The sequence below is a fragment of the Mytilus galloprovincialis genome, chromosome 9 (genome assembly GCF_965363235.1).
Source record: "Mytilus galloprovincialis chromosome 9, xbMytGall1.hap1.1, whole genome shotgun sequence".
Lineage (NCBI taxonomy): Eukaryota > Metazoa > Mollusca > Bivalvia > Mytilida > Mytilidae > Mytilus > Mytilus galloprovincialis.
In genome coordinates, this window is record NC_134846.1 from 78230468 (window position 1) to 78243338 (window position 12871).

The 12871-nt window shown below is 31.1% G+C and overlaps 1 protein-coding gene across 10 annotated transcripts in view; it reads left to right on the top strand.

Annotated features, from left to right (window-relative positions):
• LOC143046035 (unconventional myosin-XV-like) overlaps positions 1–12871 on the top strand; it is a 114888-nt gene that overhangs the window by 46509 nt on the left and 55508 nt on the right. For all 10 annotated transcript variants that reach the window (XM_076218988.1, XM_076218989.1, XM_076218991.1 and 7 more), the window contains exons 12-19: positions 536–665; positions 1298–1651; positions 4086–4163; positions 4546–4700; positions 5502–5672; positions 6355–6478; positions 6831–7006; positions 11053–11137. In XM_076218988.1, coding sequence (XP_076075103.1) covers positions 536–665; positions 1298–1651; positions 4086–4163; positions 4546–4700; positions 5502–5672; positions 6355–6478; positions 6831–7006; positions 11053–11137 — 1273 coding nt within the window. The remainder of the gene's footprint in view (positions 1–535; positions 666–1297; positions 1652–4085; positions 4164–4545; positions 4701–5501; positions 5673–6354; positions 6479–6830; positions 7007–11052; positions 11138–12871) is intronic.

Below are 12871 nucleotides of genomic sequence, written 5' to 3' on the forward strand. Positions count from 1 at the left end.
GAAAGGGGATTTATACAGAAAATCATCATATAAAACATAACTTAAATTTAAGCCACTTTTTGGTACAAGTTTACCACCCTGTAAGGTTTCTGTCTATTCATCCTTTTTGTTTTCTTGTGTGTAACTTTGATCACTGTGATTGAACCATACTTCATCATTACTTATAGGTCATAGGGTCATAAAATTAACCGCAAGTTCACAGACACACTATGTTAGGAATCAAGACTTACTTCCAACAGGAAATAACATCACTAAGTTATTACTCAAGAAACTACCTACATTTGAACTTTTAACTTTTGTGATGCAATGATACATTTTGAATACAGACAGACCTAAGATAAAGTTCACCTTTACTCAGCGAATAATTGCTTTGTCATGTCACCCTCTTCTTTTTAGTAATATGCATGCATTTTGAATTTCAATTCAGAGTTCAACCCCCATGTAAGGTCAAGGTTAATGTTTACTTTTATATACAGGTTTTACTATTCAGCACTGAACTTTTCAATTTATTGGGAAAATCAAATTATACTTTCAGGGATGCCATAGCCAAAGCGTTGTATAGTCGTCTATTTACCTATTTGGTAGAGAAGATAAATTTAATTACCTGTAGGTCAGAGAGAGAAAAGTCCACATCACTTGCTCTGCTGGATATTTTTGGATTTGAGGTAAGATAAGAAGTATACACACAACAGATACTCAAAATGAATTCAAAACACTTCATGAAAAGAGACATTAAACAAAATACTTTTGAAATGAAAACAGACTTTCAACAAAACACTTAATGTAAGCAGACATTTAACAAAACAATTATTGAAAACAGAAATTCAACAAAACATTAGCATGAACATGTGTCAATTACAAATAGCTATGAAAATCTACTTTACATTATGAAGGGGAGACAATTTAACGCAAAAATGAAATATTTCTACATTTTCATTCGACCCTTTATAGAGTGGCAGTCACATTTAATTTGAACTGAAAGCTTCTACCATGAATATAAACTCTCAAGATTGAAATAAAAGTTTAAATGCTAAAAATGTGAAATTAATAAGAGGAAGGAGTGAATGGGAATGAAAATCTAGGAAATGTAAACCTACAGAAACTTGTTCTCTCCACTAAATAACCTTGGTGAAATAGACAAGAAGTATGTGAATATACAGAAAAACTATTTCTGGATTAATAGCGAAATACAAAAGAATTCATAAAAATTTCAATGCAGTTGAGTATGATAATCAATAATTTAAGAAGTATATATTTAGAACATATTTTTATTACATACATTTCTTCTTTTTTTCAGGATTTCCACACCAACAGTTTTGAACAACTTAATATAAACTATGCTAACGAGACAATGCAGTTTTTTTTCAATCAGCATATATTTAGAATAGAACAAAATGAATATTCAAAGGAAAACATAGACTGGCGACACATAGAATTCCTGGATAATCAACCAGTGATTGACTTATTAGCCAGCAAACCAGCAGGAATATTAAGCATTTTAGACGATGAGTGTAGTTTTCCTCAAGCATCAGATACTTCATTCTTAGAAAAATGTCATTTTCATCACGCCAATAATCCATTATATGAAAAACCAAGGATGTCAGATCCAGAATTTTTCATTCGTCACTACGCAGGAAAAATCAAATATAATGTAAGTTTTAAAGATTATGTCACACAATTATTACAAAATAGATATTTGTTTATAACTAGAATATTATGAAAGCTTTTACATCTGCAAAAAAAACAAAAAACTATTTACACTCAACAACAAAAGCTTGCACATCTGCGCAGAACACAAATAAAACAATGTCACAAACTGAGTATACTTTCCACAAAGGCAGTTATATCAAATTTTATTGGTATGAATTTTGCACTTCATCATTTTTGATTTTACCATTTATGTGAGAATTTAAGGACTTTTACCATAGTTTGACTTCCGATAGACTACCATAGTAACACATTGTGACACTCAATATGATTTCTGATGTATATAGCAGGGAAGATGTTTAGCTTCAGCTTGACAATCTTGTTTACACTTTAATATTGTCCTTGATTTATCTCTGAGTTAATTTATTATATTCAAAGTGACCTTCAGTAAAAGGTTGAATTGACAGAAGTAAGTTAGTAAGACATGAGAATCATTTTATGCTCCATAGACTTCTGTTTAGTTTAACAGCCAATGTCAGTTTTGGAAAAGGAAAAAAAATATTAATGTATTCCTGTTTCTTTGTATCTAAAAAAAGATTTAAATTTTGTTTGTCACACTGACTTTTAATTTCAAACTTCATTGACTTTCCTAAAGATTAACATATTTTTAGAATTCCTAAAATATATTTTTTCCCAAAATATAGGTTGACAGTTGTGTTATTTTGATTTTGAAACATTCTTGATGACTCCTTTGGTCCCTTCTAAAATTGGTTATTTTTTTTTTACTTTGGATGAATGTTTTGACTTAGAAAACTATAGCTATCTATCTTTCTTTTTTCCTTTTGTTTTAGAAGGAGTTTCAAGAAAATCTGCTGTTTTATCATTTGTTCATACCAAAGCATTGTCTAAATTTGTATTTCTTTTAACTGTTTTAAATTGGTTTGTTTAGATACAAAATCTTCAAAATTTGAAAGAATTGTTTGAAATGCTTGTAGTTGCTTAGCATTTATATATTGTGATTCTTTTTATGGTGTGTTTCCCTCAAGAAAACATGTCTAGATTATCTTGTTTGATTGGTGAATAATGCCACTTTCTGCACTATTTCTTGGCAGTCAGTTTTAATTAGTCAAGAAGGCTAAAGTGGATGCAGAGAACCATGATTTTGGCTGAAAAAAAAAACTGACATTCCTTGTCAATTAAGATTGGAATCTAGCGCACCTGCCACAGTGATCTTTGAACTCCAATCTTCAGTGTTGACAGGCTAGTGATACAGTAGTTGGACTACTTAGACCACTTGACCACCAAGACCCCTCTGAACTATCTAGAAGTAGAGATTATATGGCATTCACCTTGTCTGTTCTTCTGTCTAATTATCCTTTTGTCTGACAAATATTTAACAGTTTCTACTGAACAGAATTCTTCATATTTTGGTCAGAAGCTTAACAATGATCAGTTGTAAAGTGTGACCTGAGTTTTCAGACAAAAGCTTAGCATGACAATGATCAGTTGTAAAGTGTGACCTGAGTTTTCAGACAAAAGCTTAGCATGACAATGATCAGTTGTAAAGTGTGACCTGAGTTTTCAGACAAAAGCTTAGCAAGACAATGATCAGTTGTAAAGTGTGACCTGAGTTTTCAGACAAAAGCTTAGCATGACAATGATCAGTTGTAAAGTGTGACCTGAGTTTTCAGACAAAAGCTTAGCATGACAATGATCAGTTGTAAAGTGTGACCTGAGTTTTCAGACAAAAGCTTAGCATGACAATGATCAGTTGTAAAGTGTGACCTGAGTTTTCAGACAAAAGCTTAGCATGACAATGATCAGTTGTAAAGTGTGACCTGAGTTTTCAGACAAAAGCTTAGCATGACAATGATCAGTTGTAAAGTGTGACCTGAGTTTTCAGACAAAAGCTTAGCATGACAATGATCAGTTGTAAAGTGTGACCTGAGTTTTCAGACAAAAGCTTAGCATGACAATGATCAGTTGTAAAGTGTGACCTGAGTTTTCAGACAAAAGCTTAGCATGACAAGTTGTACAATTGTATACTTTATCAATTCTGATTGCCCTTTTCCAAAACAGGGACATAGGGAAATTGTTCACAAGTGTGACTTTGAGAATGAAACCTAAACTTTTCACATCTAATTTGATCAGTGAGACAATCTCAGTTTCAGAGTTTATGATTTGGTTCCAATATGATATCTGGACAGAAATATAAGTGTGTCAACTCCTATTTGTGTAGGGCAGTTTATTAATGCAAAATATTCAGACAGTCTATATTTGAATCAAAACCTTGTGCCATTGAATGATTATTTTAGAGAATGGAAAAGGGTGGGGAGTATGTTTTTTGTCAAAATATACTTAAGTTTTGCAATTGAATGAGAAATACTCTCTTCTGTTGAAGTTATATATCTCAGTTATACAATTATTAATTATTACAGGTTCAGCAATTTTTAGACAAAAACAAAGATACTCTCAGGAGTGATGTGATAGAATTACTGTGTGAAAGTAAAAACAGGGTATGTATCAGTAAATGATATTTTTATGACAATAAGATAATATATATAAACAGACCATTATTTATAAATACATGACTCTAATAAACATGGTCTAGTCATTAAACAAGGAACATTATTGGAAAAATATTTGATTTTAATTTAGAGTTATGTCCCTTAGTCTTCATCTAGATTAATTTCAAGAGATCTGGTAATTTTTTTTTTATTGTAATTTTAAAATAACTGATTTCTTTTTTGACAAACATTTTAACATAATTTCATACATGTGGGTAGACATGAGGAAGGGGGTATGGGCCAGTGCTGAACAAACTGAATAATTACAGCATTTTGATCTTGTTAAAAAATAAAGCCTTTTTTCCACTTTAGAACAATGATTTTATTTCAGACAATAGCACAGATGTTTAAAGAAATGAGAGACAGATTTATCACAAAGACGTTGAGTAAAACCACAGGACGTTACATCACAGTCAAGCCAAGGACTCCTACAGTAGCAGCAGGCTTTACTGAATCACTACTCTCCTTGATTGACAGCATGTCCAAGTAAGATACAATATACATTTTTTACGTCACTAGAAAAATTTAAAGAAGTTTTTATGGCCTGTAACGAAGTTGTGGGTGCCATATAGTTTTACCCTTGTACGTCATTCCCTAATTCTGTCATTCCGTCATTCCGCAACTAACAGTTATACAGAGTTTTTTTCTAAACACCTTCAGATATTGGGCTGATTTTTGGTATGTGAGTTTACCATGATGAGTTACAGATCAAGTTTATGTTTAGTTCTGCTCTGCTAATTTTTGCTGAAATTGCAGGCTTTGGACTTTGATAAATGTTGAAAATCACAGTTGTACAGACTTTTTTTTATAAATGCTTTCAGATATTGGGCTGATTTTTGAAGTGAGACTACCATCATGTTTGTGTCCACATGTGTAATTGAAATTGCAGATTTTTCAACTTTTTGAGACAGGGCCATTCGTGTCTCTTTGACACATCTAGTTTATTTTATCGTCACAATTTTAAACTAGTATTTTTCTATGCAACAGGTTCTGAAACTGTAATAATTAATCTTGTTTATTTGTCCATTGCACAAATTGCAAACGTAAATTCATGCAAAAAATTGTGAATTTACAGTATCGATACTGAGCAAGTAGGAAAATGGTATTGCTGATCAATGATTAGGTGCATTTATCATTATTGCTTTATTATATTTCTTTATATTGCAAAATATTCATTTAATTAAATATTTAGAGTAGAGTGTCAGTATATAGATAAAAAAGCTTAATGAATAGTTCATAAATCTAATGTATTTTTAACTGAAAAAATTATGTTTAACTTACTTTCAGATGTAATCCATTCTTTGTGAGATGTTTGAAGCCCAACAACCACAAAGCTCCAATGTACTTTGAATCGTCAGTAGTTCTGGACCAGCTGAGATACACTGGGATGTTAGAGACAATCAAAATAAGAAAGATGGGATATCCAGTCAGAGTTAAGTTCCCAGCATTTATTGAAAGGTATGTGACTGGAAAAACATATTTTATTACTTTCTCTTCTTCTTCTGAATACTGAAGTAGACTTCTAGCTTGGAGTGTAAAACTTCCCTGAATTACGAATTGGATCTGTTTTGCACTAGAAACTGAATTTATTAAATTGCAATAAAATATTTTTACTTTAATTTCAAAATGGTGCAAAATAAAATCTTTTGAATTCAGCTAGATGTTTTAAGTGATATACGAGTTACTTACATTGTGTTTCAAGTTACATCATCAACATCATGAACAACGCCTGTTTATGACCAAAGTTGTAAAATTATGTTATACTCAATAAAACAAGTGGAAATTATAAGCCTTGGAGAATGATGTAGCAGTTTATTAACACAGTAAAGGGTGTGGTTCAACAGAGGAATAAAAGGTGTAAATCAAATCACAACACCATTTGTTTTTTTGGTTGTTTTTTTTTATTTCTTAGGAACAATTATAGTAAGATTGGAAATTGTGGATTTATGCCTTAGGAACAATTATAATAAAATAGGAAAGGGTGGATGTATTTTGACTATATTTCATACTAAATGATTAAAGAATACACCAAACCTTTCATGTATGTGTTGATCAAAGGTAGCTTTTGAAACCATGGTAATGTCATGATAATTTGACCTTATTTTGATTTATTTTTAAAACATTTTCCTTATTCCAATAGGTATCGATTCCTGTTACAAGGACAAAAAATCAGCACCCATCTGTTGCCAAATGATGTGTGTGCTACAATACTGAAAACACAAGGAACCCAGTTTATAGATCAATACAAAATAGGAGCTACCAAGGTAAGTCTGAGTTGTCTCCCTTTTAGTACATTTGTAAAAAATTACCAAAGTATTAGGAGGTACTCCACAAACTATAAATTTTTTCAACAAATAAGCAAAAGATATCAATTTCAAATATTTGTGGCAAGACATAACCACTTTACAACCAGCATAGCTTAAATTTTCTGTATACTTATTTCATGTTTCCATCATTGCTATTGTTCAAGTATCTGGTTATATTTTTACATTAAATTAACCATACTTGTTTCCTCTTTATGCATACAGTGTCTGAACTAAATTTGTATCTGCTAGTAGTAGTCTGCTACATCTGAAAAAATACAGTAGACGTAAGAAGTTTATTTGAAATTTGTAGGTTTTCATGAAAGAGTCCTTTGAACAGAGATTAGATGAAGTGTGTGGAAAGATTAAAATAGATTCAGTGTTAATACTACAGAAATCCATACGAGGTTATTTAGCCAGAAAATCATTCCTTAGAACTCTAGAATCTACCAGGAAAATACAAGTTGCTCTACAAGGATGGATAGCAAGGTGGGTGCTTAAAAATATACTGTTCTTATCAATGCTTGGCTCTTAGTTGATCTTTTATGCCCCATTTGTGGACATTATGTTTTTCGGTCTGTGCGTCAGATTGTCTGTCTCCCTCTTCAGGTTTCTGGTCCTTCGGGTAAAAGTTTTTGGTCAAGGTAGTTTTTGATGAAGTTGAATTCCAATCAATTTGAAACTTAGTACACATGATCCCTATGATATGAACTTTTCAATTTTAATGCTGAATTAGAGTTTTGACCCTCTGACATAGAAAAGATAGTGTGAGTGGGACATCTCTGTGCTATGGGCACATTCTTGTTTTAGCTTATTTCACAGACACTTTATCATTCGGCACTTATGTACTTGATTTTCTGAATTTTGATTGAGGGGCCAAAAAAAGCCAGACTCTTAAGTGCAGGATTTTCTCACTGTGTTGAAGAGCTTGACCTTGATGGCCTTTGTCTGGTTTCTGCTCTTTGTTCGGATAGTTGTCTCTTTGACATATTCCCCATTTCCGTTCCCCATTTTATTATGAGTTTCTGATATTTTATTATGATCCTTTGAAATTACAGATTTTAAGTATTTATTATTTGCCATTCACTGTAAAGCCAACTATATATGAAGAAGGTCACCCCTAACAGATACAAATTCATTGTTGTACCATTTTGTTGGAAGCAGTAAGTTTTATTCTTTTATATGGTATACAGTTTGTAATAGCATTGGTACCTTTTCATTTCAATGGAGTTTATTTGGCCTTGAACTCATTATTAAATCACTTATGTTAATTCAATGAAATTGGTATTCAATTTTATAAACACTGACATTTGCCATTTCCATGGAGATTATTAGGCCCTCTACCTATAGTCATGGTTTATTTAAGTGGACTGTTTTGCATAGTTCTCATGTTTAATTATTGACATTTTAATTGCAATATTTGCATTTTCCTATCAAATTTACAAAAAGTGAGACATATCTCTTTTGTCAACAGTTGATATGTTTCATGTTTCTATTTGTGTTATGCTTTTATGGACAGATTATCTAGTTTCACAATAGTTTATAGTTTTAATCTGTGAAAGAACAAGGAACCTTTACATCTCATATTTGTGATTAAAATTGAAAACATTGTATATAAAACATTAAATTGAGATTAACATACTTTTGGATTTGATAAACATATTTACACTTTTGGTATTTAGCTGTATTTTGCCTCCGAATGACCATATATCACCTCCGAATAACCTATTGACGTCAAGCAACAATCCCTTTTTAGTTGTGACGTCAAATATTTTGAATTATGAAGTCAAAGTTTACGGGAACCTGTGTGATGTTATGTAATGGCGGAAAAATTTGCATACTAATGTAAATACGTCTATAGGATTCAAGATTTTATTGCTTACATAAAACCTGCATCTGATACAAGACATAGGCTTCTTATAAAGTACAGCGAACAATGATTCAATTATTGCCTTGTGTAAATGTTGAATTTATAAAAAAAAAGGAGACAGTTCTTCGAAGGAGGAAGGTCAATTTTTTTTATTGACAGATATTTTTGTCTTTTTCCTGAAGTTACAAATAACACCTGTTGTACCATTCAAAAAAAGTTTGAAAAATTGATAATATACAAAACAATAGCTGTGAGGAGATGAGCTTGTCTGATCAATAGAGATATATTTTACTGGTACCCTCGGGACAGGTATACAGAATCAGATATAAAAATTCTATTTATGCAGACTATAAAAACATTTAGTTGCCAATATAAACTATATTTACACATTATAATTAAAGGAAAAAGATTTAGATAGAGACATTCTGTTTATTCAGAATATTAAAACATTTTGTTGCTGCAATAAACTACACATAAATAAAAAAAATATTCAAAATTTTGTTAAATACAAAATAATGGATAGAGTAAAGGGACAAAAAAAAGTATTGCTTTGGTAATTTCTTTGATAAGCATTTATAACTACTGTACATACATTTATACTTTTTTTCACTAAAAGTTTTATAATAGAAGAAACCATAGTTCCCTGGGTAGATCACTTATCTTTGACTTGGAACTGATAAAAAGTTTGTATCTCCTGTCAATAATTGTGTGCACCATATCATTTTTTGTTTGTCTGAAATGATCTGTAAAGGTGGAACTATCTAGAGTACTTTGATAGTAATCCTAGTAATCATATGTGGGTCCTATCTTATGACAACTTATATACTTTTTTGGGATTTAAGGCTTCAATTGGAGTTCTAGACTTTCAGAGATTGGCTTTATCAATTTAAAATATATTCTTCAGCAAGTATGAGGATATGTAGCTGAAGGATTTGATAACTGAAAAAATGTAATTTGGACTTGGAAATATTGTTAGGATCAAATATTTTTCTCTGATCCTTGAAGGTCAAGCTAGTGAAAAGTACAGAAAATTGAAAAATTCCAAACTTGAAAAAATACATCAACTTATGATATTTTGATGAGGTGAGGACATGACACTGTCTGTTTGAGGACAAGGTTATGTCATAAAAATTTTAAGTCCCAATTTTGGCCATTTAAAACTGTCTTGTCTAGTATTTCATCAGCATGGAGGTCAAGAATTCACTTTATTTATAGATTATCCTTATTTTGGACAAGAAATCAATTAAATCTGTTAAAATTGCCTGTACCTGTATAGGCCCTATCTACCTTTTGGTGCCTGTACCTGTATAGGCCCTATCTACGTGTACCTGTATAGGCCCTATCTACCTTTGGGTATCACTTAAAACTGCCTGTACCTGTATAGGCCCTAACTACCTTTGGGTATCACTTAGAACTGCCTGTACCTGTATAGGCCCTATCTACCTTTGGGTATCACTTAGAACTGCCTGTACCTGTATAGGCCCTATCTACCTTTGGGTATCACTTAGAACTGCCTGTACCTGTATAGGCCCTATCTCCCTTAACCTGTATAGGCCCTATCTACCTTTGGGTATCACTTAGAACTGAAGATAATCAGTAAAGCAGCAGTATTTCCATGGAGCACCAACCTTATGAGAGATTGAATCAAATACATTCTGTTGAAATCACCTTTACTGTCCCTGTTTGATCAGGAATGTGTTAGAGTAAATTGTTATTATTATGTCTGTAAGATGTTAGTGATTGTATTTACTTTACAACTTGATAATTACTTGTGGTGTAGCTTTTATTGCCTTATTGAACATTTAAAAGTCACTATTAATTTGTTAAAATAGGAAATTTAAACATTGTTGTAAAGGTCTCTACATTGGATGTTTAAGTTTCTCAATTTATTTTTTTGAGGCCCAAGAAAGGGTGAACTTTGGTAACAAACATTCAGGTCAAGATGACAGAAGTAAATCATTGGTCATGCATTGTCTAAATCAAATAGATAATATATTATATTAGGTGCTAATTATTGTTTTAAAAGAAATTTTTAGTGTTTAGAATTTTGATAAACACAGATAACCTAATAGCCCTTGAAAATGGTTCATTGGAGTTAAATGGAAATGATTAGAATCTACAGTTTCTTATGATTTCATTGTTTATAGGAATTTGATTTTCTTTTTATTGAGAAAAGGACCGGCTTTTCCCTCTTGTTTTTTAAAACGATAAGCATAATAATGAACCTATTTTCTGTATAAACTATTTACTTATTTTGCGTTTAGAAAAATGAATTTATAATATGACTTTTTCATTCACTGCTTGAAAAGAGATGATATAGTTAGAGTTGAGTGTGACATTTCTACTGGGACTTATAATAACAAGATATTTAAATTTGACAATATTTAAAATAACAAGATGCTGTGTAAAGCAAGCTAAAGAAGAAAAATCATTATGTTTGATTTATTTTGACACAAAACTGAAACACAAAAAGCTTTCCATAAAAAGGCTTATGAAGTTGAAAGGATCATAATAAATGTGTATAAAAGACATCGATAATAAATTGAATCTCGGTCACATAACCAGAGGATAATATCAACTTGACTTATACCTTTTAAAGAAGGAACTCACCTCTAGGGCGAGTAAATAATAAATTAAGAACTATTTTTTTGTTTGATATTTGCAGACGGAGATTCCTTGCTGTAAAACATGGAATTGTCAGAATCCAGGCGCAGTACCGTATGTACAGACAACGTAGGAAATATGGAAAGGTTAGTTTAGTTCTTGTTTTATATGTATCATTGGTAATGAGGTATACTCATGTACATTTTCATAATTGTTCTAAGATACTGAAGTTTCATTTTAATGTTATTGGGAATCAATTTTCATGGATTTCACAGTGGATTCTATATTATAAATGAGCTATCACTTATCACTGAAATAATTGTAGATTCATTACTATATGGGGTACCACTTTTCATTGACCTGGCTGTGGATTCATCATCATATATGGGGTGCCACTTTCTATGAACTTCCTTGTGGATATATTATTATATGTAATACCACTTTTCATGTTTTAGATGATATTACATACGGGGTATCAATTTTTCATGGACTTCCTTGGGTATGGATGAATTATTATTTGAAGTACTCCTCGCCCTTTGAAAACAAATGAATACACAGTATTTTTTATTAAGTGTAGAAAACTTAGAACAGATATCTATAAACAGATCAGGCACTCACTTCACAGATGTTTGTAGACTTACAATTTAGTCTTGAAAAAAGTATAAAAACTACTAGCCTTGAAAAAAGTATAAAAATCACTTGTCCAGAAAAAAGTATAAAAACTTAACTAGTTAAGAAAAAATTTAAAAAACTACAATAAGTTGTGTAAGCGAAGCAAGCATAACTTAATTCAGGCTGATTACACTAACAAATTGTCAAAATACCCTTATTTAACCATTAATACTTGGTGCAACGATTAACTCCACTTTTTAGGTAAATTGTTGTTTGTAAATGAACACTGCACTTGTATAACAACTTGCATGAAAATGTGCAAAAAAACAAGTCTTTGTGAAATACAGATAATTTTGACAATTAGTCTTAAAATACACAGTCACAATGCATTAAGCTCATTGAGTACTTTTACGCAAGGTTTTAAGAATTCACAGGTGTGAAAGTAGTAAAAATCAATCTATATTTTAATAATTGAAATAAAATTGGTAAAACTACATATCAATGTCTTGTTTAAAATGATTATAATTGAAATGTATTTAAATTTAAAAAGAAGTAATATATGGTTACATGCAGCAACGAAAAGTTTAACACTACCATTACACTCATTATCAAAAGAGTTCTACACTCTTACTATTGCTAGAAAAATTTATGATAAACCTATAATTTGTGGCATTTGCATACCTTTTCCAAGGTATTGAAGGTTACAGATTTTAAGGAAGTCCTTAAAAAAAAAATACACAGGGGGAATAATTTATCAGAGTCCAGTTGTCCAGACTATTATGTTTTAGCCTAAAATGTCCATACAGATATTATATATGTTAAACTGTCATATTGTAGAAGTTTGGACCCTTAGATGGAAAATGTCTTTTTTCCCTTATACATAAATAAAAAATAAAAAATGTGGTATGATTGCCAATGAGACATTACTCTCCACCAAGGACCAAATGATATAAGAGTTAACAACTATAGGTCACTGTAAGGCCTTCAATAATGAGCAAAACCAAAACCATTTAGTCCACTTTAAAAGGCCTTCAAAGGAAAAAAGTTGACTCTTTTTATCTCAAAATTTCTTTCATCTCAAAAGCCAAAAGTCTGTTGCAATTGATATATTTTGATTATATGTTACTCCTGGTAGCTCAAAATTCCTGATATCTGGATTAATTTTGTAAGTCTAATCAACTTTGAGATAGATAAATTCACATTTTGCTGTAAAAAAAAAAAACATTAACCATTTTCAAATTGAATAAGGCAAAGATAATTAATGACAT